General features: G+C 41.7%; 2 protein-coding genes across 10 annotated transcripts; both read right to left on the bottom strand.

The window, feature by feature from the left end:
• Positions 1-214: 214 nt before the first annotated feature.
• On the bottom strand, positions 215-8782 carry mcm10 (minichromosome maintenance 10 replication initiation factor). 4 transcript variants are annotated; one of them, XM_027032086.3, is made up of 18 exons: positions 8367-8782; positions 8040-8267; positions 7491-7817; positions 7038-7248; positions 6557-6722; positions 5991-6158; positions 5481-5597; positions 5195-5388; positions 5037-5107; positions 4634-4747; positions 4404-4521; positions 4049-4229; positions 2097-2229; positions 1876-2015; positions 1508-1621; positions 946-1091; positions 794-836; positions 215-677 (listed from the first exon to the last, which is right to left on the bottom strand). In XM_027032086.3, the coding sequence occupies exons 1-18, from the start codon at positions 8371-8373 to the stop codon at positions 594-596; spliced, it is 2562 nt and encodes an 853-aa protein (XP_026887887.2). In that variant the 5' UTR covers positions 8374-8782; the 3' UTR covers positions 215-593. The 4 variants fall into 4 exon arrangements, 3 of the variants coding, with proteins under 3 accessions (XP_026887887.2, XP_081579688.1, XP_081579689.1); XM_081723562.1 differs by having other exon boundaries at positions 7752-7817; XR_014126101.1 differs by lacking the exons at positions 215-677; positions 794-836; positions 946-1091; positions 1508-1621 and having other exon boundaries at positions 1878-2015; positions 4376-4521.
• A 413-nt stretch (positions 8783-9195) lies between these two features.
• On the bottom strand, positions 9196-21532 carry pparaa (peroxisome proliferator-activated receptor alpha a). 6 transcript variants are annotated; one of them, XM_081723855.1, is made up of 8 exons: positions 20296-21532; positions 19585-19664; positions 17174-17413; positions 16140-16297; positions 13238-13376; positions 12101-12300; positions 11431-11914; positions 9196-10689 (listed from the first exon to the last, which is right to left on the bottom strand). In XM_081723855.1, the coding sequence occupies exons 3-8, from the start codon at positions 17373-17375 to the stop codon at positions 10445-10447; spliced, it is 1428 nt and encodes a 475-aa protein (XP_081579981.1). In that variant the 5' UTR covers positions 17376-17413; positions 19585-19664; positions 20296-21532; the 3' UTR covers positions 9196-10444. The 6 variants fall into 6 exon arrangements, with proteins under 6 accessions (XP_081579981.1, XP_081579983.1, XP_081579982.1 ...); XM_081723857.1 differs by lacking the exon at positions 20296-21532 and adding an exon at positions 19858-20280; XM_081723856.1 differs by lacking the exon at positions 19585-19664 and having other exon boundaries at positions 20296-20313.
• Positions 21533-25788: the final 4256 nt, after the last annotated feature.

Below are 25788 nucleotides of genomic sequence, written 5' to 3'. Positions count from 1 at the left end.
AACTTTGCAGAACTTAACTGTCTCCACCTAGCATTCTGTTAGTGATCTGAATGACAAGAAAAATTAATTGCTTTAGATCCCTTAATCCAAGAGAAACAAATGCAATACAAGTACAAACATAAGGGGGCATTTTGGCTGCTGGTGTCACCTTCTCACATCTAATTTACTTGGTGTGAGAATAAGAGTCTTGGATGAGCAATGACCAAAAGGTATGTAAACTCACATGCTAGTTTAATTTAGGCACAGCCACACATGATACAGAAGTTCATAACAAATAGGAAAACTTGCAGTAACAATATAAAAAAAAACAAAAAAAAAAAACATTGGACATAAAAAGAGAGATAAAACAGATAAAAATAGTTGGTGCTGGAGGTTAGAATGGAAGTTGCAAATCACTTGCAAAACCCTCTAATCTCTGGCATTGTGTGCATATCTGAAAATCTCTAAATTAACAGCAGTAATGGCTCTGCCAAAGTCTGACTTGAGGAAAATCAAGAGAGGTTTGCTTGGTTTTGCAGATAAGAAAGCCCCCTGCACGACATGTGAGCAGAGGGGCACGGAGGGGCTGCGCTGGGTGGCAGAGAAAATGCTAACTATTTCAGACTGTTGAGGAATTTGGGCTGCTCTTCCCCACGTGGCAGCAGCAGCTCGGCTCCGATCTTCGGCCCATTCTTCTCCTGGTGATATTGGAGGCAGAGAATGAAGGAAAAGCATCCAAACTGAACTGAAGTCAAAGCACAAATTAAAAGGCAAAGTTCCGAAATGCCAAAAGTGGCCAAAATTTTAAATGTACCTTTAACATGCTGTCTCTCTCCCACTTGTACAGACCACAGTTGCTGAAACAGAGAATGCATTGGTCAAGACAAACATTGGTCAAGCCCCCCTCCCCCGACTTAACCAAAAACACCCCCCGCCCCCAACAAGCAAACCCACAATGGAGCTCACCTGCAGGCTGTAGAAGGGAAGCGGCCTAGGCTGATCTTCCTCTGGCCACAGGAGCACCTGAAGAAGCGTTTGACGGCATCATGCCAGTGGTAGTCGTGTTTCTCCTGCACGCAGCGCTCAGCTGGTTTGAAGTGTGTGTATTTGCACTACGGAAGAGAGATGGCTGTTAAATCTCCTTGTTTGTTAACCACTACTGTCGGGACAGCTGGGAGCTACTCCATGCAGAGCGCCTGAGTACTAAGTGTTATAGCCCCCCCCCCCCAACTTTATATCCTAAGTGGGCGGGAGAACTAGGGTGACTGCATAGATTTGTGGGCTTTAATTTCTGCTTTGACTTTGTATACATGGATCTGTCATTCCAAAATAAAGTAGTAGTCATAGCAGTCTAATGAGGCAGGACCCACGAGTCACATACTGAATCTTTAAACAGCCTTCTCAGGGGCTGTTTCCTGCCCCTCTCCTCCCCATGGCAAAGTACCACATACACACCATGTTACATAAAGAGAAGTAACACACACTGATGCTGTGCATCCATTGTGGGACATGTGCTGGGATCACGTACGGTTCTACAGGTGACTGCTCGACACTTCATCTCCCGGATGCTCTTCATCTTCTCTTCCAACTTCTCTTTCTGCACCAGTGGCTCAAAATAGTCCTGCATGGCCTTCTCTTCCATCTTAAAGATGCATGAAGGTTGGGTCAAAAACAAACAAACAAACAAAAAAACGGCCACAACCAAGACACAAGCGCCTATCTTACAGCTACAGTGCGATATTTTACATACACAAATTCACCAAAATTACATTTTGGGTACCTGTATTCATAGTGTCATCTTTATTTTATTTACTTAAAAATGCTTTTATAACATGTATTTACTATATTTCTCAAGTGCATGTTATATTCTGCACTTGCACACATGCACAAACCCACCTCCCCCATAATCCAGGAATTTGTAGACTTTGCATTAAGAATGTGCTGAAACTCCTCTGACTGGATATAGTCCAGCTGTTCCCGCCTCCTTTTCTGAGCTGGCTCCATCTCCTCCTCTTTCTCCACAGCCGTCTTCTCACCTGCAGTGAGGCCGAGCGTAAGCATCGGGGTTGGGTTGTACCCGTGACAGTGCACTCAAGACGGCATGCTGGCCCACAGACCTGCCGGTGGGCTCAGGCTACGCTCCACTCTGGTAGTGATCTCACTGCTGCTGGGGCGCTTGCGTTTCACGGCATTGGGGTCATCTTTAACAATGTCCACGCCTTTAGCCTGGAGCTTTCTCACTGCAGCCAGCTGGGGGAGAAGACGGAGGGAAAGAGTCAGCACTATGGGCTCACAAACTGAACCAAACCTTCTGACAAACCGCCATGTTCAGTAACCAGCAGCTTATGAAAATTTCAGTGACTCTCAGTCATCTGAACTGATCAATTAATGTGGCTGCTGGTATCAATACCAAATCTTAGTGCCACATCTTTACAATCTCAATGATATTCAAGTGTTTTAAATAAAACAATGAACTGATACAATACTATAACGACAATCTAATTTGTAACCAAACATGCATCTCAGAGAGTGAAATGAATAATTCACTCACAGGAATTAATACGTGGGTTTTGGTTTTTTTTGTAATTTAGTAGAAACTAGTTAACTAGGCACATTCTATGGATGGGCATTCAGAATAATTGCTGGTTATGAAGTGAAATGTAGTTAACCAAAAAGAAAAAAAAACAAAAACAACACAACACTGGATGATGATAAGGACTCAGTCTTGTTCATGTGTGCCACGATGTGTCAACTTGTTAGTTTTGCAGAAGCTGTACTACATTCTATTGGGTCTCTAAGCAGTGCCTTTGTATTCCCTATATACTAATCACGTGATGTGGGTCAAGGGAACTGCAAATGACAAAATCCCTTCATTCAGAATGCTCTGCAACACCACATAGAAGACATTGTGCATGTTTTTTCATTTCTCTTGACAGCCGGTCAATTAGACAGTTACGTTGTTTCTAATGTGACTAAAGAGACTCTATAATTTCACATGAAATGAGTATCTGGTTGATGTTGGCTGAACAGCTTGCTAAAGCCAAGATTAACCTCAGGATGCATTAGGTAATTAAGTAAAAATTATGCAAAATTTGCTTTTCAGCTGATTTGGCACCTTTTCCAATGATATGGACGAGGTTACTTCCATATCACCGAGTTTCCAGTACAAATTTATGAAATATTAAAAGCACACACATGGAATTCTGACACTGTCATTTATTTACTGCTCTCTGACAATCAGCCAGTAGGCAGACTTAACTCACCAAAAGATCTTGACACCATGACTGATGGATAAACTTTCGTTTCAACTTCATGTGTAATGTTAAACTGCTATTCACTACTGTCTGCACAGTTTTAAAGTTCCCATTCCTGTTTCTGTAGCAAAGTAGGTGTGTGTGTATGCACACACATACACATATATGATTAAACCAAAAAAAGCAGCATTTCACTAAATTGTTGATGTGTACATTTTCTTCTTTGCCTTTCTTTGATGAAACGTAAATTCCCAAATAGTGATTTAAGTATTTAAATACTGGCACCTCAAACAGTTACTTGAGTTCTTGAGAACCTGTGCACAGCCTTAGTACAGAACATCAATGAGTGCCCAGGCACACTAATGTAACTGGCATTAGAGGAGTGATAGTACCAGCTTTAGCTCTAGATAAAGTCTAGCATTACTGTTGGTATGGAGGGCTAAAAATTCTCAGCTGACTATAAAGAGACTTTATGAGCAGGGATAGTGGTAATGATAATTTGCTCCTTTACACACACACACACACACACACACACACACACACACACACACACACGTAAATGTATGCTCTAAATATATTACTCTGGCAAAATGCGATCTTAAAAAAAGGGAATATTTGAAAAAAGTTCTACGAGTGATATTTGTTGTGATGGTGTGAGTCTTTCGAATCATGCTTTCTCTAATATTGACCTCTAAGCCAAAAATTTGTATCTTTACTCATAACAGCCAATTACCTTGCTCATAGTCAACTGAATGCCAGACTACTGCAAGCCACTACCCATATACCTCCACTAAGGTTTAGAAGAAGCTACAGACCTTTGTGGCTGCTGGGCTTTTTGGGGGAGGAAGCAGGGACATATCCAGAATAATATCCTCTCCGTCCATGAAACCTCGCCCTAGGGTGGGTACAGGAGACGCTGCTTTCGGTGAGAGCAGAGCACCTCTGTTTATAGACGGTCTTGCTGGAACAACAGTTGCACCAGTGTTCTGCAGCATCCTGAGAAACACACACACACACACACACACACACACACACACACACACACACACACACTCCTCCTTCAATATATGACAAATGCACACAAAGTGCATACGTTTCTCACAAAAAAAAAATTAATTGTAGGGATGAAGAACTGCGTGCACCTGCTCATTCAGCCACACCCCCACACACCTCTTTTGGATCTCTTCTCCCCTCTTCCGTCTAGCCTGCAGCCTTTGCTGATGCAGCACTTTCTGCTGTTTGAGGAGGTCTGAGGCAGAGATGGACTGAACTGGTGGCCCACATGGTCCTGCATCCCACACCCAGCAGGACGGGAGAGCCATGAGCACAAACATGTACTGTACTGCTCTATTTAAGGCTGTGTGAAGCATTTACTTGAGATTATTTATCAAACATATTACCATTTGCCCTAGTTTGTCCCAAGTGTCTCTTTATATTAAGCGCTCCTGGAGTAGGAACGGACATTAGACTTCTGAAGTCATCTGAACACCCAGATACCTCATCTGAAACAAGAGCTAAAAGATATTTTAAAAATAAATAAATAAAAAATTAATCATTCAAAGAAAAAATACTCTCTCTCACACCACACAGACATCTATGTTTATACAGGCAGCTAAACAAAATTCCTTCCCCAGGTGTCTGATGGTTATCTGATCTTTTCCTTGAAGTGAACACTTCACAAAGGCAAATGGAACCTTCTTTGTACTGATTTAGTATTTAGCAACTGAAAGACACATTATAAATACATATCTAATCACATATCTGATTAGTTAAAAAATATTGGCATAACAGTGAGACTCTTACCAAGCTTCTTGGAAGGGATGGAAGCCAAAACTGCCTGAATTGAAGGTTGTTTCTTTGGCTGTGGTGCAGTCCTGCAGACGAATGATGTTACAAAATGTCAGTAAACTAATGGCTCTCAAAATGCACTTATGAGTTTCCTTGTGGAGGGGGTTACTCACACTGATGGTGCACAGGCAAGTGAGGACACGCCCCCATAGTGAAAGTCACTCTGACACAGACGCTCCCTCAGACCTCCCTGCCCCTTTCTTTTCCCAGGGGCAGTGCCTGTAAAACTGGACTGAAGCTCTGCTCTCTTTGAGCTCATCTTTTTATACTGAGCCTTTACATGGTATTGGCAGTACTGGCATTCATTCTAGTGGGAGGAAAATAAAAAGAACAAATCAGTGAATTCAAAGACCGACGGCCACAGAAATTAAAGCTTGGCGATAGGACATTTGGACCCACCAGGTTGACCAATTGGGTGCAGGTATCTCCATTCTTCTTTTTGCCCTTGCAAGTACCAAAGTCCATGGCCTCTCCCAACATAAGAACCTTCTGTGGATGGTCCACAGTGAGGCAAAGCTGTAAAGAGGCAGCAGGTTCCATCACGTTTGGGTACATTCAGAACAAAGTGGCAAAAAAGATGCTCTGGTGCACATGCTTCCATAAATTTGACAAGCAAACTTGAAAGACATTTTAGACTTTGAGTGGGGGTGGGAATGACTGACTTTTCCAGTAACAGAATGACTACTAGAGTTGATATCAGGCCTGCCTCTAAGTACTAAACCTGTAGAAGTGACCAAAATCTCAACACTTGTTCAGTACTTCATCTGCTATTCAAAAACACATTCTTCACTTCATCAAAATGTATAAAAAAATAATCATACATGTAATTCCTTTAATTCTATTATATACTCAAATAAACGAAAGGGATGGAACTCTGGACACTCAGGTTCCTTATTCCCACTGACTGACCTCATTAGAGCCATCTTTGTTCTTCATTGGGTTAGGGTTGAGTATGCCAATCACTGTCCCAGTGTCTGTCTTCCACAGGTCTGTATGAACATTCCCAAAGAGGAAAAGCGATACATTCACCTCCAGGTTATGAAGATCATTCAGTTTCCAGATACTAAAGGTTTTTCCCTATGAAAGAAATTGTCAGAGGTTAAATACATAAATAGATCATTCATCTGCTTCTGACAGATGAATTTCATGTGTTTCCTACCGACTTTGAATTCTTCTCTTGAGAACAGATTGTTCTGCTTTAATTTAGTAAATATTCAAGTAATCGATAAGTAAGGAAATTAAGAATTTAAAATTTTAATCCACTGTTGGCTGGCTGACTAAAGTTCTTATAAGCAATTGTGTACATGTACAGATTACTTACGTACCTAATCATTTTTCAAAAACTGTATACCAGTATGCCTATTTACAAAAATAAACTGCACCAGTCCTATGAAATGAAATCAAATGCCAATAATATGCAGCTCACACCATTATAGCTACTGAGAGGTAGTACCTATGAAGGTAGTATTGCTTACATTATTCTTGCTCTGTGTAGTCACTTTCTTTATCACCACAGCAAAGGTAACCCAGTCACTCTCTTCTAGATTTTCCCTGACCAGTCGTTCAGGCAGATGTGAGAGCCGGATCAATCTGCGGTTAGCCATTTTGTGTTCAATTTCCACAGAGGACAAGCGAGGTCTCCTACAGACAAAGACGAGATGCAGACACTGACCATCAGTACAGTTAATGCTTCAATTGCAGTACATGCAGTGACTGCTGAAATAACATTGTTTGATGCAGTAGTGACTTACACTTAGCAGTTGTTTCTTCAAGGAATAATAATATTGTTAGATGTCAAGACAACTGAAAAATTTTGGTCCGACTTGTTTTGGTGCATTGAAAAACTAAGACTACTACTTTCAAAATCAACAAAAGGAACAACTTAAAAGGAAAACTACAAGGATAAACAGGGGCATGTAGTCTCTGTTGCTCAATCACCAAAGACTAAATACGCACCTAAGCCTGAGACCTGAGAATTTCTCCTTGGTAATGTCCTGACTGACAGATGGCAGGGATGTGTTCTGTCTGGCAATGGGATGAGATACACCAGCACTTTTGCTGGGTGTAGGTGACTTCACTGTACTGTTGAATTTACTGCTGCTTCTCATTGGCTGTGATAGCCTATCGCTCACACTATGTCCCAGTGCATTGTGGTTTTCAGAGGAGGCTGTTAAAAAGAGAAGGTTATATAAGTTATTGAACTTACATTACTAATTATTCACTATTCCAGGGTGCAACCACTGGCTGTTTTAACAACTATTCAGCAGACTGTACCATTAAAAATGTCAAAAGCCATCCTATTCAGCAATTTCTTCACGCATGCATGCGTGCGTGCGTGCGCGCGCGCGCGCACACACACACACACACACACACACACACACACACACACACACACACGATACTGAGTACCTGCTTTGTCATAGTGTGCAGTCCTGTCTTGGTAATGCAGTGCCCTGGTGAGCTCCACTGCTTTAGGGGAAACTGTAGCTACTTTTTGCAGTGTTGGGGATGACTTGCTGTTATGATGTGCTTTTAGGGCAGGTCTGCTGCATTGCTGTGGGGAAGTCAGGGGCTTGGTGGAACATCGAGTGGCTGGTGATGTCTTGGTGCTCGGTTGCCTGCGTGAGAAGGGATCATCTTCTGTGTGTCTGGCCTGGGAGGTGTTCTCACCTGTCTGAGAAGCCAACAGCTGCTGCTGGAGCTTTTGCATCTTCTCCCGCATGCTCCTTAATTCCGCTGAAGTTCAAATCATCAGTGTCAAAGTAATACATGTATGCCAATACACAACAAGAAATAAACAAGTACAGCAAAATAGGTATGGAAGACTTGTGTAGCTAGAAGCAAAAAACAATGAAAAAATTAAGAGGAGTTTCATCAATGTATTTCTATTGATTTAATATGCCACAGTAAGTATCTAATCATGTAGAGTGGAGTAAACTATGTTGCATGGTCTCTCACCCTCCAGGTGTTCTTTGGATCCATTATGCTCATTTTCCCTTTCTGTACTTAAATTAGCCAATGACACGTCCTCTTCCTCGGGCTCAACATAAACTTCGTCGCAATCATCATCGAAGAGACCATCCAAATCATCCTCATCATCTCCAGCCCCAGCAGCGGAGGTCTCCGGTTCCTGACCCTGATTCTCTTCGAATAAAGAGAGCAGCATGTCCAGGTTTTCATCTTCAGCTGATGAGCACAAGGAAAATATGATTACAGACGAGTTTACATATACAGCTTGGCTAGCTGTTAGCTAAATCTATTTGACCTTGAACAAGTTTAACTCACCCGTCATTTTAACCTAGCGAAGTCCTTAGCTAGCGAGTACTTTCTGCTGATTTGAATGACACTCCAATGCGGTCGACTTAGGTTATCAATTAGACGAAGCGTTCAGCTATAAAGTGTTTATAGTTTTAATAAAGACTGTATATTCCTGGTTAGGTGGCTAACTATATCATTTTATCTTGAGACTAAGGTAGCTAGCTAGCTAACTTTAACTAGAGAGCTAACCTAGCTATCTAGTTATACTGTAAAACACAGTAAGGCTTACCGACAGAACCCCTATCACTAATTTTCTAGTAGTGACAGAGGAATACTGACAGACTGCACTAACCCTACTAACGCTACCTTACTAATTATGAAATGTGGACAGCTAGCTAACTAACTAAAGCAGTCATACAAATACTAGTGGATGTTTTCTGAATGCTTCGCCTGACGCGCTGTGGCGCGAAAATGTTAAAATGTGAGGACCCTAGAACTACGTCACGATGTAGGCACCCACTATTGAGCCTGTAAAATAGATTTTTAAAAAGCTATCTTAATTTTGGCTCATACATTTACTATTTGTCGTTTCTCAATTAACTACGCCATACGTCTCTATGAATAATGATTGTAGGTACAAGGGAATAAAGGAATAATGCATACATAATACACATTATGTGTATTATTACGCTTGTAATATTCGCTGATTTGCAAATCATTGCTTTGTGGAAGTGCTTTATCTATGCATTGCAGATCATTGGATTCGGAAATGAGCGTCAGAGATTGTGGACTGACTAATATTGCAAAATGATATAATGCAAAAAAAAAAAAAAACAGAAATAGAACACACATCACGTGAAGCTTATTACATCTTCAGAGTCACATTTATTCATAAAATGGTTTGGCCTATATTTATTTTCCGATGTCTGGTTTAAATTGTTAATGCATCTCACGCAATTTACAGATTAATATTATGTAAATATCATCGTGGACCATATGATACATTTAACACACAAAAGTAAAAAAAAAAAATAATAAAAAAATTTAAAAATCACAAAAAATTTTTCCTATCGAAAAAATTTTTTTCCCTTGAAACAGGTGGTTGTAATGTACAGTACCTACTCTAGTGCTGAGATACCCAAAATTAATTAAATCCTAAAGCATTGTTTTCCTGAGTATCTACGCAATTTAATATTCCCTGAAATCAATACGATAATCCCCTCTTATACTAGCCACCTGTTTAAAAGTTTAGCAGAACTATAGCATAATGCAACTAATGAAAATAGTTTTGACCATGTTGGGTTTAGAACACAAAATCTATTTGTTTTACATTACCGACTATCTGAAAAACAATGGGAAAATGTATAATCTTTCCCAAATAAAACATAAATTAAACCATGCAATCATACTCTGCTTCTAATAGCACTGGTTTCCAGTTTTCAAAAATAAATAACTTATACATTGATTCCTAATTAGTGGAGTGCCTCACAGTGTGTATTCATATTTGTAATACTAAATCTACCATAAATGTTGTCTTATGCTATTTAAAATGAGGTATTGGTCGTCGATTGATGGCTCTGTGTGTAAGCCATATTCTAACATTCTAGCATGGCATGACAATTACATTTCATTTTTAGAATACTCATTATTACAACAGTTGCATACATTTTGCCTCTGAGCACACACTGTTTACAGAAGGTATAAAATATGGTCATTTGAACAGTTCTGTGGCGATTAGCTTGCTTGTTGTGGGCAGTGCTGCACCTGCAGCCTAAAGGTGATGACTGTTGGGTAAACTGTCCTCATCACAGTGGGTTCAGTTCTGCATTTTCCATAGAGAGAAAAGCAATGTGTACCACCAATAGCTGGTCCTGAAGATTAGTGCCCACTCTTGCCAGGCCCATACTGGTTTATTAGATTGGAGGTGTGTGCAAGTTTTTACAGTAAAAGCATACTTATCATATAGTATAATATTTTTATCAAAACAGGTCTAAGAGTCATGAGTAAATTGCAATCCTCTTGCAATAGTCTTGAAGTTGGAAGGTGTCTGTTATTGTTTAGACGTGTTACATCGTGCACAGCAACACTCTTCTCCCCACCAGAACTCAATACATATCTCTGTAGATTTCCTGCAATAATGGGTGGAGAGAAGTGTCCTGTGTATTCTTAATGTCTTGGACTAACTGTGCATGCTCAGTTACAAGCTGACGGAGGTCAGCCAGTTTCTGCAGGAGCTTTGGAAAGAGGAACGTGTTGTCAGGGTGGTTGGCCCGCAGATGGAGCTGTAGAGCAAGAATGATACTTTCTTGAATGCACTCAATATCTGACACGTTTCCTAGTCCTGGTCGGTCTGCGAATGGTTCAGAAAAGAGCGAAAAAGAACAATAGAGACAAAGAGAGAGAGGGAGAGAGAGAAGGGGAGATAGATAGATAAAATGGAGAGAGAAAGAAAGAGTCAAACACAAGGAAATTCTGAAGCTTGTATATGTTTATGTAAATATCTTTATCTAGATTCTATTTTTCTCTCTTGTTGGAAGTATTTTAATGGCATTTAGAGATAGATAGAGAGATAGATAGATAGAGAGAGAGAGAGAGAGAGAGAGAGAGAGAGAGAGAGAGAGAGAGAGAGAGAGAGAGAGAGAGTGACTGCAGCAGGCTGTGGTTACAGTTTTAGCCCCAACAGAGCCCTGTTGCGCAGCTGCTGGAGCTAACACTGCAGGAAGCTGTGGTTATTTTTGCTGGCCCAAAGAAGAAAAAAAGTCCTGAAGTCCCTCTGAGCCTTGCTGTTATTATGTAACCTCTTTCAAAAGACCACTCAGTTCTGGCGCCCAAAGAAGTGGAAGGAAAATCCTGACACACACAGTTTGCAGTTTAGGAAGTGTTTAAGCTCCACCAACATGCAACACTATACGACAGTGTATAAAACTCAGGTCAGGCTCACTGACTAAAAGGAATTCCCCAACATTAAAAAAAAAAGATGGCTTCTCTGTTATACTGAAAACTATTACTAGATGGGGCAGGACTTCCAACTGATGAGCCATTTTCTCCACTTCACTGGTGCATGAAGCATGCCTGCCGTGCTGTGCCTCACCTCCACAGCAGATGATGGCAGCCACAAACAGCGCCAGGTCACTGTCGTCCAGCTCAAGGGCGTTGAAGCGTGTGGCAAACTGGAACTTGGGCTCCATCATGTCGCTGAAGGGCCGGCGGAGGTTCTTGAGGAACTCCCGGGTGATGAAGCCCCCTCCCTGGGCCACCAACAGCCCATCCTTGTTCATGCAGGAGGCCAGCAGGGCGAACAGGGCCTCATGCACACCGTATTTCAACAGCGTCACCTGGTCGTTGAGGTCAAGGGCGGCGAAGCCCGGCACAGCCTTGGCGAACTCAGTGAGCTGCGTCACCGTCTCCACGGACGTGTACTGGCAGCAGTGGAAAAGGCATGCTTCGGTCTCCCGGGCCTGCAGGTCATGTGCCACCAATTCACCTCCCTCTCCCAGCAGCTGGGTGGCTAGAGTCTGCCGTGCTCGCTGCAGTGTGTCCAGGTCATGGATGACAAAGGGCTGGTGAAAGAGGATCTGGAATGGATGCGAAATCTGACAGGGTTCGCCACCTGACAGGGCTGAGCGGCTGGTTCCCAAGAATATATGCTGGTTTAGACAAGCTGAGCTGTTACAGATAATTGCATGTCCCCTCACTACTCTGAATATGTCTAAATCTGTGAACACTTATAACATGCTAAATAAAAGAGCTTTCTTCCTCACCGGTGTGTTGGTCTTGCCCATGAGGAAGATGCGTGCTTTGGCCTTGTTCATCTCAAAGTGTTTGAGGTACGCATGGTGGATCTTCCTGGCCAGAGTCTTAAGATCAGCCAGCTGGGTCTGGCCTGGCTCCCTCTGGCCTGTCTGCAGCTCTGCTCTGAGCTTCAGCTTCTCCGACTGGGGCATCCGGCCAAAGCGGATAGCTAGAGAGAGATGAGCATGTGCTCTGATTAAGTTTGCAAACATACATGCAGGCCCATAAAGTGCCCATAAAGTGCACATATATGTGCACCTGCATGTTGACGTGCATACACATACACACACTTAAAAGAGTGCTACATTTATCACAACACAGGACAATAAAGAGGATAAGGCTACAATAGAACAGTCAATAAATACCATATCGACAATAACACCAATAAACCAATTGGTACAAATTCAATACACAAACCGATTAGTAAAGAATGATAGAACACAACACAATAAAAACAGACAAAAAGACTTGTAAATGTAGTGTTCATTGGTGTAAAAAACTTTATACCACTGAATACCACTAGCGCCCACAGCCCAGCATGCTGCAGATGGGCACGAGGTCACCGTGCCCTTGTCACAGAAGCACTGCAGGGACAAAGGTCAAGGGTTTCAACATGGCCTAAGGTGATGTGATGTGATGTAATGGAAACACCAAGGCTGAATCCAGTGATGAAGAGGCTGTTTTTGTTTTTTAAACGTTGCCTGTTCATATACAGTTCAAGGGCCGTCTAGCTGTGGTGGGTGCTGGTTGGAACTTTAATAAAGAGAAATTTCCCTGACTGGATTACCCTTAATGAACTAATGAGGTGGAAGTCACATGGTAGAGGAGGACAACAGAACTCCATATCATCCACATAACTTGCACTTGCTAAAAATGATAAATAAATCTTCTATTTAGCCCGGCACTCCCCATAAGGCATGCTTCAAAACCAAAAATGGGCTGTAATGACAGATAAAGTATGTAATGTCTTTACATAACATTATTTTTAATGGAGTGTGATTTGAAACAAATGGGATGGCCGATAAAATAATCGGTGGGTTTGCATAGCTGTGTGATGGTGGGGAAGCCAGCTGGATGGCCGTGGGGGATGCAGGCGGGCCTCTCACCGTTGTGGGACATGCCCACAGCGAGGCACTTGCGGAAGCGGCAGTACTGGCACTGGTTGCGGTTCTTCTTCTGGATCTTGCAGTTGCGCTTGCACTTGTCGTACTCCAGTTTGAGGCGTATGGTCCTCCGGAAGAAACCCTGTGTGGAGAATTCACACATCAGAAAGGCTGGCACAGCGCAACATCAGCAAAGAGCAGCTACTTACACCCTGCTGCTGTAGCAATGCATCATACATTGATCACTGGCAATAGTTGACCCAGGTCTATAAAAACAAGCCCTCTTAGGCATTAGAAATATAGAGTTTCACTCAAGCTAAGCATTTACCACTTAGTAAAGCCAGAAGAAATGTGATTGTGCTCATAAAGCTATTAAGAACTTCTATGTTCACATAGACAATAATTGGAATAATATGAAAGTTAATCTAGACAGAAGCTGTAATATCAAGTTTGACGACTGACCTTTTATGCCAATTGTTATGTATTTCTTTAAAAGTACAATTAATTTGTCAGTTTCTTTCATCTTAATAGCTCTCTGTGCATAGGCATAAGTGCAATTCGATAATCTCCCCTAGTACATTTACAGCTGCTGAATTTAGTATAAATAGCTAAAAAGGTGTCATGGCTGCACTGGTCTTATTTTTGACTTCACTAACCAGTGTCAACTGACTCTGCTGCAGTCTTTCTGCATGTGCCAAGTTGTCACTTGGCAGTACCACACAGCTGGAAACATTATTGACTGATTCTTCCATTACACAAAGGTCACTGCAACGCTTGCTTTGCAAGTACCGTATAGAGTAATGTGCACTCTGATAACGTGACACCTCCAATGATCTAATGAATAATGACGGTATTGTAATTAAATGTTAAGGGCAATGACAAAATGTTATTTGAATGACATTTGTCTGACATTGAATATTTTGTTTATATATTTGCCAAGTGTGTCCAAGGTCAGCTTTAATTTCAATGCCATGACAAACAATTATTCTCCTTTAGATACAAGTTGGGATTTGTGTATGTGTGTGTGTTTATGAGTGTATTTGGGTTGGTATGGGCCAGGGAGACTCACGTCAGATGTCATTAGCATCTAATCACGAGATGTACTGTGTGAGAGGTTAGTGTTACAACACCAGTGGCAGAAGGCTTAACCGGCATGCCATCCAAGAACATGTGCCTGCCCAGGGAAACAATAGCGCACTGCTGCAGAGTGGTCTATAAACAGTCCCCTCTGACGCATCTTTACAAGGCGATAACGTCAGCTGTATAAAATATATATATATTGCAGTGGTATGAGCTGCATTTTTGATGAGCATGTACTCATCACAAATACCATTCACATGGTATTTTGATATGAGCAAGTACCATCGCATATTCCCTAAACACCAGTCAAGGATACACTGTCTAAAAACCTTCCAAAGTCTAGTGAACAAGCCATTTCCTTAGTTGTTCCATATTGCTATGTGTCATTTGTGCTACAAATATTAAAAACCACAAATATACTAAAAATGACAAATGTTAAAAAAAAAACCATTAAATAATGTAAATAAATATATAAATAAATAAACTCAGCAAAAAATTTTATGCTTATACTTGTTACATTGATGGCATTTAGCTGACACTTTTATCCAAAGCAAATTTACAAATATGACAGAATACAACTTGAGGATTAAGGGCGTTGTTCAGGAACCCAACAGTGGCAACCTGGTGGTAGTGGGGCTTGAGCTGGCAACCGTCTGATTACTAGTAAACTACCTTAGCCACTGAGCAAACACTGCCCACTTGTTATTACCCAACATCTGATAAATGATATTCATTTATCAATGATTAAAAGATGATGCACTGTGAATTTTGGGGGGGGCTTAACTGCTCCTAACAATTATACAAACAACCAAACTCACTGCCCTCATGTCTATGCCATTCTGATAACAAAGAAGATAACTGATATTATCACAAGAAAATTCACACTGGTTGATAAAGCATTGCCCTCAGGTAAATCATTGCTACGACAACCCCAGGCTTACAGCAGTACTCAGCAAAAACAGGCTGTTTTCAGTGAGGTTGCTGAGGTGGATGCAGAGATCTGAAAGCCTCACTGCCAAACTCTAAGACATGCTGGATGCTGCAGAGAGGTCTTTCATGTGCAGAGGGCAGAGCTAAGCACCAGAGGACTTTCAGTAATTTTTGTAACGTGACAATTTGTCACGTGCATTCATAAGCTGCTCTGCATAAGACCACTCCAAGGCAAGTGCCAGAGGTCTCAAGAACACACATGAGGACCCGGTTGGAGTGGGGGACAGATGACTGAGTTTGATAACTGCTTTGCATGACATTTATATGTGAACACGTGTGAACGGCTGAACTCCCGGCCACACTAATGAATGACTCAGCACCACACGGGAGATGTCTGACTGACAGTAAAATCCCATCAACCTTGGCTTGGCTCACTCACTGTAATGTGACTTTATCCTGACTTTTACAGAACAAAAACACTCCATGACAAAGTCATTGTGACCTAAAATGAACATGGTACTCTTTGGTTTTGGTCATTCATGTTAAACAGAATGCAACAAGATGATGCAAGCGACATGCAGTATGGCATAATAAGTGGTCATATTGGTATAAAAAAGAAGAAAGTGTATGGAAAGATTTTATGTTGAGTGCACAAAGACTGAAATATACTATATGGAAATATGTTGCTGAGTGTACAAAGGTCTGTGCTGAAATATTCTATACTGAAATATATTGCTGAGTGGAATCAGATCTACAAAATTTACAAAATGGTATTTTGCCAAAGAGGGCAAAAGTGAATTCAAGTGGGGTTACAGTGCCTAAGACATTTCCAGTTAACTCCATTACACAATGTGTGTGTGTGTGTATATGTGTGTGTGTTTATTTCTGTGCTAACCTTGCATCCTTCACATGCATGCACGCCGTAGTGAAAGCCAGAGGCTCGGTCAGCACACACACGGCACTCGAGGTCCAGGGGACTGGCAGTTACGTCGTCCTGCCTCAACAGTGCTCCTGACACTGTACAGGATGGACTGGAAGCTGGGCTCAGTACATCTACAGAGAACACACCACCACACGCACAATGGGTACTCCATTATGGCTCATACAAGGACCTGTTTGAAAACAAGCCCTCTTAGGCATTAGATATATAGAGTTAACTCAAGCAAAGCATTTAGCACATAGTAAAGTCACTAGAAGAAAGGTGTTTGTGCTCATAAAGCTTTTAAGAATTTCTCTGTTCATATAGACAATAGTTGGCATAATATGAAAGTTAAGTTTGGTTTATTTGTCACATACATGTGACAAATAAACCAAACTTAACTTTCATATTATGCCAACTATTGTTATTCTCTGTTCATATAGACAATTGTTGGCATAATATGAAAGTTAATCCAGAAAAAAGCTACAATATCCAGTTTACATTTTACATTTTTGCTTTAAATGAGTTCTTCCAGAAGTAACATTCCTATGCATCCACATGTGATTTTCAGGAAAGTACAAAGCCTCTTTTCTCAGATTTAGTGGAAACTTTTGATAACCCCATAATGTCAATGAAACCCCAATTAAATGGCATTGCTTTGAGAAACTGCTTCTTTATCATGTTATCATTTAAAAGGAAAGACCAGGTTTTTTTCTGAGTGTTTTTAATCTCAAGTTAGATCGGGAACACTTTAAAGAGTATACTGTTTTGACAACACCAACAAGTAAAGGACAGAGAGTTAGCAGAGGTGAATACATGAATGAATATGAGTACTCATATCAAGAGATACAGAGTAAAACTTTAAAAACTGTAATGCTTCACTGGGGCTGAGTTACTTTGTGTGTGTGTGTGTGTGCATGATAAAATACATACAACACATGTAATAATATGATAACAATGCGGATAACTAATATATGGTGGGTTTGTATGTCTGCTCTTCATGTACGTACCCAGAACAGTGGAGTTTTCAGAACCAGTGCTGGATCCCTGGCAGTCAGGCAAGTATAGCAAGCTGAAAGCATCATTACTAAGGGAGTGAGAAATGTCTTCCAGCTCCCCCATGTCCTTGATCAGCTCCCCGCACAGAGGGCTGTCCAACTCTGTGTCCCCCACTGGGGACCATGGACTGAATGGACTCGGCACATCTACCATGGTGCTGGACCACGGCAAGCACTGGATCACTCATTAGACTGTGAAGAGAAAGAGTAGAAAAGACAGCGATAGAGACAGAGATGTATGAAATATATCTCACACACAGAATGAAACAAAGCACCTTTCAAGTGTGTTTCAATTACAAACGGGTCAAAAAGTAGTTAGTCTAAAAAACCTCCAGCACTATTCTTTTAAATCACAGTGATACAAGAACCTTTGAATCATCCTGGGTCTGACTGTCACTCTCTTGGCCCTGTCCAGGGGTAAAGGGTTGTTGGGGAGACCTTGGCATGTTTGCACTGAGATGTTCCCTGCACGTGGCATAGCTAACCATGGCCATGGTGTAAACACAAGTGAGTTACAGCGTCTTATCTCACATGCTGAGCAAAGGTGAAGTTCTGCATGAATAAAGACGCAATGGAGCCGAGCCAACCATAGGAAGGGCTATGAAAATGATCCCGCAAATCAGACTTACTATCCCATGGTAAGGAACAAAATGGTGAAAACCTGGAGTGCACTGCAGATGAACTGAGTCGTCTATTAATTCGATATCCTTCATCCCCGAACATCTTCAGCCCCTCCCAACAACCCCCCCCCCCAAATCCCTACTACCAAACACACGCCCGCGCGTGCGCCCACACACGTAGGCTACTTCACTACTGCCAGAAACATTGGCTCTAGCTAACAGAATGAATAGGTTTAACAAAACTATTCTCAACAAAACCTTTTCCCATGTAGAAATGTGATCTTATGTTGATTCAAAATTATGCTTAAGTTAATATTTTTGTTATCAATATTCTGCCATATCAAAGATTCTCATGTTATGGTCTATCCTTTAATCACACAAAATAGCGAATACTAACGCCTGGTTACACTGTTCCACAGCTTGACGGAAATTCTGTCTTGAAAACACCGTCAACAGAAATTCAACAAGGCCTCATCATTTGACCGAGGGACCAGCACAGCTCCCACGTCTCCAGAGCTGCTTCCAGGCGAGCATGCAGGGGGTAACTAACCGGCGAGAGCTTCAGACGCTTCTTTGGCCTGTCCGTTTAGTAATCTAATTTAGAGATCTTACCCAGCTGCTCATATCTTCCCCGCTCCAGCTGTGGGGGCAATCTGAACACAGAACTGAAACAAATCTTCTCCAGAAAGAGTGTTTGACTGGACCCTTGGCAGCGCCAGCACGCGTTCGCCCAAGCACCGGCCGTGTCGAGCGCGCACAAACAACTGCCGTAGCGCGCATTCCCACCCTAAATCCACACCTACAGCGGGCTCGGTGGCTACGCGATAAAAGTACGCTGTCCTAAATGCCTTATGTACTGCAAACTTTCACCGTCTAGCTTGAGAGAATGTATTGTAACCCTGTAGTTTTGGTTGGTTTGTACTGCGACTTGAATGAAAAACAGGATAACTAACGTAATGTCACTTAGAGAGCGCCACACCAAAGGGAAAGCACACGGAGTGGAACGGCTAGTATAACGTGCCAGACGCAGTCCGATCCAAAGCGCAGCCCGCGTTGGGTTGCACACGCGCGTGACTCTGGCCTTGTGACACAGCATTTGTGCCAAGTTCAGAGCATGAGACAGGCCAACACCCCCAAGTGGAGACCCATGCCCCATGCAACCACTGAAGCATTAATCAGCAGCAGACAGCCCACAGCTTACAAGTCTATACGCACACAACAGCACAACTCTCACTGCCCCGCCTTTCAGCAAATTCACCACACACAAAATTCACCAAACACATCAATTCATTAACCCAGCACACTTGTAATTATTTTATGATTTGCCACCAAACATGCAATTACAAAATGCAACTCTACAAATTAATTGCACAACATTTATACACACAGCCTTAGCTTTTGCTTGATATGACTATGTATTCTCTTTTTATGAGAAATATGAATTAATTTAAAAAAAAAACAACAACAGGAGTATCCGGCCGAGGCTGTTTAAGACAGCTGTAGAGCTCCTGTTACACTCCTAAGCAAAAGAGAGGACAGATGACTCACAGCACAAACACACACTCGCATGCACACACACATACACACACAGAGAGAAAGAGAGAGACTCCTGATGTGCAGCCAGTGCAGCCTACGTGCTGGAGAGGAAGCAGGCTCAGGAGAGTCCGAGCTGAAGAGACTGGGAAAGTAATAAAGCTCCATTCAGCTCCTTCTCCTCTCATTGTCCTCTCAGTGCCGGCCTACCTGATTGTGCCTGAACAATGCCTCAGGCCCAGGACTATTTTTGGGACCACAGGAACAGGAAGACGATCTATGGTATATTTCTGCAGTAAATCAACACAAACAACGACATCAAAACATGCTGCTTCTTCTAAACATGAATTTACATTCATCCAGGATGCTCACCTTGAAATGATCTTAAAGGCGAAATGCAACAACCAAAATATTTGATAGATTAATTGTTCCAATATAAAGTAGCAGGTTTTTAAACTAAATGTTTCTTGAGGAGAAACTTACTGGATAAAAAGAGGACGTGCACATACAAAAAAAAACAAAAAACCTAAAAATCCACAGGCACATGGTAACAAAGACATGGTTCTGTTTTCTGGTGGGCAACTAAAGACACTGATTTCCAGACTTGCTAGTTTCAGTGTCTAATGCATCAGTACATAGTCAAAGGCTCCCTGGAATGTTTCCCTGTCTGAAAATATGCCTCTAAATGTTTTAGTGAAAAAACAGAAAAGTTACTGCTCAGGCTGGTGATATAGTACAGCTCAAAATAGAGAATAACAGGTCAGCAATTAATGTTGAAAAGCAACAGTTTGTTCTTAAAAAACAAACTAAAACTATTCACTTTTTAAATCAAAACTTCAACATGGGGAACTTCCTCAAATTAAAAATACTTATTTTTAAGTAGACAGCACTAGGACAGAGTAGAATAAAATCAATGCTTACCAGATCTCTTCACAAGTCTGTTTCAGAGGCAGCAGCCAATAAATAGGCTGGCCCCGGCGGGGGCCAAAGTCCAAACCCCACACGCTCCTGCCTCTTGCTGCGGAGCTGATTTCCTGGCGACTCACCAATAGAAGAGGGAAAAGCAAGAGGCACTTGCATAGGATAAGATGGGCCCAATCTCAAAATATTAGAGGCAATAAATACTTAGGTGCTTTTGTTTCAAGAACAGGAGTGAGACACTCCATCACTTTTTGAGCCCTGGAACACCATGAATGTTTTTGACACTTAGCTTTTTAAAAGTTCAATGCAACATAAGCACCTGGAAGAACAGGAAAAAAAAAAAAAAAAGATATTTTTTTGGAGGCCCACAACTCTGACTGGGACATCCCAAATTTAGCGAACATGCAGCTGTACACAAAAGAATGTGTATACAGTGAGGCATAGAGATGTTACACACACTACTGGTTCTGGTACCCCTTTGATCTCTAGATCTGTTTAGTGTCACTGGGGTCTTCATTTGGGCAGCAGGGCACTGGGCTGTGAGGGGAACCACGGTGCAAATTAAAAAACACCCTGCCCACAGGAGAAAACAACTGTAATAACATAACCTAAAACCAGAAACAGCCTTGTTGTAAACAACTTTAGCAAATATTCTGTTCTAACCTTTTTGGATAAGTTATAGAGAAAAACATTCCTGCCGACCTTATCTGTTCAAAGCTGATTTGATCGCTGCAGAAAGATCAGAGTTTCTTAGAGAGTTTCCTCGCCACTGTCGCCTATGGCTTGCTTACTGGGGGCTTGGACGTGGACATCTGTAAAACTAATTTGTGACAACTGCTGTTGTAAAAAGAATTACATATTAAAAACAGACTTTTTCAATGCTGTAAAAAAGAAATTAAATAAACTATGTCAATATAAACAGGAATTATTTAATTGTTTTTTTTTTCCTGGTAATAATAATACACTTAATTGCCCTTTCAGCATTCATGTAGCCTTGTACATGACAACAATGCCTCACACAGGCCCAATATCACTATCATATGTATCATATCATATAATCATTAAAAACAGAAAACCTAAATTGATTCAAAATCAATGAATGATTGTTTGGTGTCCAGTAGATATGATAATGATAATTTTGACCATACCCATTATATTTGACTGCTAGACTACAAGCTCATTGTTTATAAAAATAAATAAATAAATTAAAAAGTTCGCCCAATTCTAATCAGGACAAGCTTCTTAGTTGTCAGAGCTCAGGTCGCAGTGTCGTGTCCTTAAACGTCCTACATTACATGAATGCCCTGATACATAACCTAGTGACCGGTTCCGGATGCGACCGTAAGCTTGAGAACGGCTGTCAGAAACACATATCCGGCACGCCTATGCCAATAGCCAATGGCCGAGTCCATATTTGATGAAAAGTAACGCCCCGAGTCATTTGAAGGTTGAAGACTGTGGAATCGTTGCACGTAGTGATTTTATTTTACAGTAGTCAGCTTTGTCTTACACTACGCTGCCGTTTACTGAGCAGTTCCTGAAAACATCGGACTATATTCATTGTTTGGATGGCCATACACAAATCACTGGCGAATTAAAATGTAAAAGCATTTACATGATAAAGAAAGATCGATAAACAGATACATAAATATCAGGTTAGCGGTGCAAGCAATTAGTCCAGTTTGTAAATATGTATTTTCTCGGACTGATACTAATGGACACCTGATCACAAAAAAATGACTTGTGCTGCCACCTGCCGATACTTGAATTCAAAAAGATCTTTATTTACTGGTCAGCGTAAATATGGATAATAGTTTTAAATTTGTTTATAAAGTTTTTGTGTATGTTGGATTTGCTCAAAAATGATAATTGCAGGCTAATTTTAGGCTATGTAAAGTTTGTTAGGTAGCCTAATTTAGGCGTTTATTTATATATCACTTTTCAAAGCGCTTTATACAAACACAATAGAAGTAGATAATAAAGCATATTACATCTCAAGATATATAATTTCATTATTACCCGACAAGATAAGACCATTAATTATTTTCTACATGTGATCTTAATCTTAACATTTTTATTTTAACTTCATGATTACAGCATGAAATTTGATTAAACAAACAATTCCATTTAAACTGGTATTCTGTATGCAAATAGACATGAATATCTCATTCCAGCCTAATGCAACACCATGGCAACATGGCTATCACCATTACAGTGCCATCACTTCCTGTCTGCCACTCAGGCTGTGTGCCAGTTTCAGCGAGCCCCCTGGATGCCAGCCAGCGCCAATAAATTCTGCAACAGTACTTACCTGATCAGGCTACAGCCACATAGCTGTGCTCTTAACACATGCTGTTGGCTGGCCGAGGCCTTGGTTATCATTTATTTACAGTGCCAACAGCACCATGGAGGACAGAAGACAACCACATACAGGGTACCTGGGGAAACAACACCAGATGTGCTGGAAACCAGGCATTTCATTCTGAGTTATTATCAGAATAGAGACAAGAACAAAGTACTTTCAGGCATTTTGCATAAAAAAACAACAACAATAACAACATAAACCTTAGCCTTGTATTTGGCATTTAAAAGGGAAAAAAAGTAAAAGAATCGAGGTAACTGATATTGTCATATCTTTATTGGTCATCTACTTCTACTGCAATATGTGACACAACACTACAAGTAACAAATTACATCGTTTCTTCAAACTCCAGCAACACAAACTCTTTTAAAATGCTTCAGTATTCAATCTACTTAGTGCTTTTGGATTGGCTTGGCGCCATCCTGTCGATGGTCTCCAGTGTTGTATTGCTGCCCTTCAGGGAAGGCAGTAGGTTGTATAGTTATCTCCAGATGGGGCAAAATCACGACCCTGAAACCACACAACCTACTACCTCACCCTGTACGAACATCACAGAGAGGCTTTCCCAACACACTGGTCTTCCTCTTTGGGCTTAGAGATGGGCAAACAGCTTTGAGACACAAAGGTGAGCTGTGTGGATCTTTTCTACATCACAATGCCTGACAGTGACGAGACTAAAGTCAGCAAATTTCAAATAATACCTTTATGTCCTATATGAGGAAAAACAAAAGTATTTATATTCTAGCATGAGGGTTATTAAATGCTTATTAAATGTTGGTGTTGAAGTGTCCTTCACTGGTCGGGCTTCTCTTGATTGATGGCATTACAGCCACTTCAGGAAAGACAGTAAGTTGTATAGTTGTCTCACAGCAAGGGCTTAACCCTAAAACTATACAACCTACTACCTCACCCCAAAGGACAGTGTCTCTCCTGTGCACAGCGAGGGCTCCGTTTTCCAGCTTCAAACAAACACCGCAACATGAAACACTCTCATATGCAGATGGCCTATTGATATGCAGTTCAGTCAGATTATTTCATATCATCAGTCATGCACATGATGTTCCTCTCATGGAAATAATTGAACCTAGCTGGGTTTAAAAGGGCAAGTTTGTTACAGAGCAGTGTGATGTACTACATTTATAATGTGTCATTATAGATAAAACAAATGTAGACAAAATTTCCATTTTCTGCAATGTCCTTAGTGAGATATTGTGACACTTGTGAGACACTGTGTCCTCCGATCTTGAGTTGAAATCTGCCTTCACTGCGTCCTGGGTCTAAAAAGGGCAATTATACCACCTTAATCCAATGCTCCTCTTCATCAGCAAGAGTCCAAAGGGCATGTTTGTGTTAAAATAAAACAAACAAACAAAAAAACTTTTGGCCATCTGTGGGGGAAAGAAAGAGTAAGAAAGATGGACAGACAGAGAGAAACAGAACAAGAGAGACAGAGCAAGAGGCACATTAAGCATATTTATTTTCATGTACCACAGTCAACACATTAGTGACACTCCCATTCTCTCACTCTCCCTTTGGCTGCACTGCATGGTGTGATGTTTCTCAAGCTCCTTCCATTATTAACAGCACCCTTGTTTACAGTTCTGCTCAGTGAGCCAGAGGGGATCAGATAGCAGCTCTATCCTTAAGGAGTGGCATGCAGGCTCCATGCCACGCCACGACCCCGGCAACTCAGCTCCGATCCGCTGCTGCCTGGTGGGGGTCGGCGGAAGAGTGTGAGTGCGGAGTGTGAGTGCGCAGGTTAGCCGGTGACTGCAGAGTGTGTATGTTAGTGTCCATGTATGAGTTATGGGGGGATGGGCAAGAGGTCTGTGGCAAGTGTAAGGAGGTAGCGGTTGTGCGTATGAGTGAGTATGTGGGCTACTTTGTGGTTTACCTCAGGCAGGGGGAGACACACACACACAGCTTACTCATGCTACCACAGGCCCCACGAGACTCACACTCATGACACGCACATAAATACACAATCACACATCATAAAGGAACATACAAACACTAATAAAATTGGTCCTGAACAGAAAAGAATAACTAGAATAAAAGGTGTTAAGATGTCTGTGTCAAGTGCTTCATATATTCATAAAAAGACATTTATAATATAATTCACACTACTCATCATTCACTTGCTCCTTCTCTTACCCTCTCTCTGTCTCTCTGTAACATTCAAACAAAAACATGCACGTGCTCACTCAAAACTGTCTGGTATTTTATTGGAAAGCAGGGAGGAGTAGCTTGCTCTGAATCATGTGCTATAAACGTACATGCACACCTCCTTGGTGAAGGGCATTTTAAAAATCAACCACCTCTACAATAAAGCAGGAGAATTAACACCATCCCCCCAGTCAGATCATCCATCCACATCAAACTGCAGTGGGAGTAATTATAAGGCCTCCTCTCTGTCCTTGAAAGACCTGGTGGAGTGAGAGGAGTTAACTGCAGAGCTGAGAACCACTCCCTAAGGATATCGCACAGCCCATGTGTCTAACAATGTTTGGCATAGCAGGAGCTGTTTGTGCTGCACTTTTAATAGACTAAGAGATAAATGAGAAGCCCCCTTTGATCCCACCCAGGGCCTGCAGGGCAGGGCTTGCTCCCCTCTCTTCCCCTCCCAGCTGCAGTGCACCGCTGTAACCTTAGATAGCATGGCTGTGCCATGCTATGACCTCCCAGGAGCCAGACGTGGGCCTGGCACACCTTGTTCATGACTGGGTCATTCGTGGTTGGGTTAGCTTTAATCGCTGAACAGGGAGAGAGAGAGAGTAGACTCATGTCTTATGGTGCACATATGCACGCGCACACACACGCACACGCACACACAAACACACACAGACATTGTCTACAGGACTAACAGAGAGCAGTCACCTGTGATGTCCCCACTGTTTTTGTCAGCCTGAAACACAAACGTTTCACATGTCGACAATGTGGCCATTGTGCACACATCTGAATTAGATGTATGTATCATTGTCCACTCTGAATGCATCGCTCATATGACCCTATGGAGCCTGGTGGAGACAGTCTCAGTGTGGAGCAATTAATAGCCAGTAGGTGGCGCTGTACTCCAGAGAGCAGGAGATGTGTTCTGTGACAATAGGGCTTTTATGAGGAACAGGCAGCTC

This window comes from Electrophorus electricus, chromosome 11 (genome assembly GCF_041902795.1).
Source record: "Electrophorus electricus isolate QZ-2024a chromosome 11, ASM4190279v1, whole genome shotgun sequence".
Taxonomy (NCBI): domain Eukaryota; kingdom Metazoa; phylum Chordata; class Actinopteri; order Gymnotiformes; family Gymnotidae; genus Electrophorus; species Electrophorus electricus.
The sequence above is the reverse complement of the archived record's forward strand: the minus strand, read 5'-3'. Positions and strand labels throughout refer to the sequence as shown.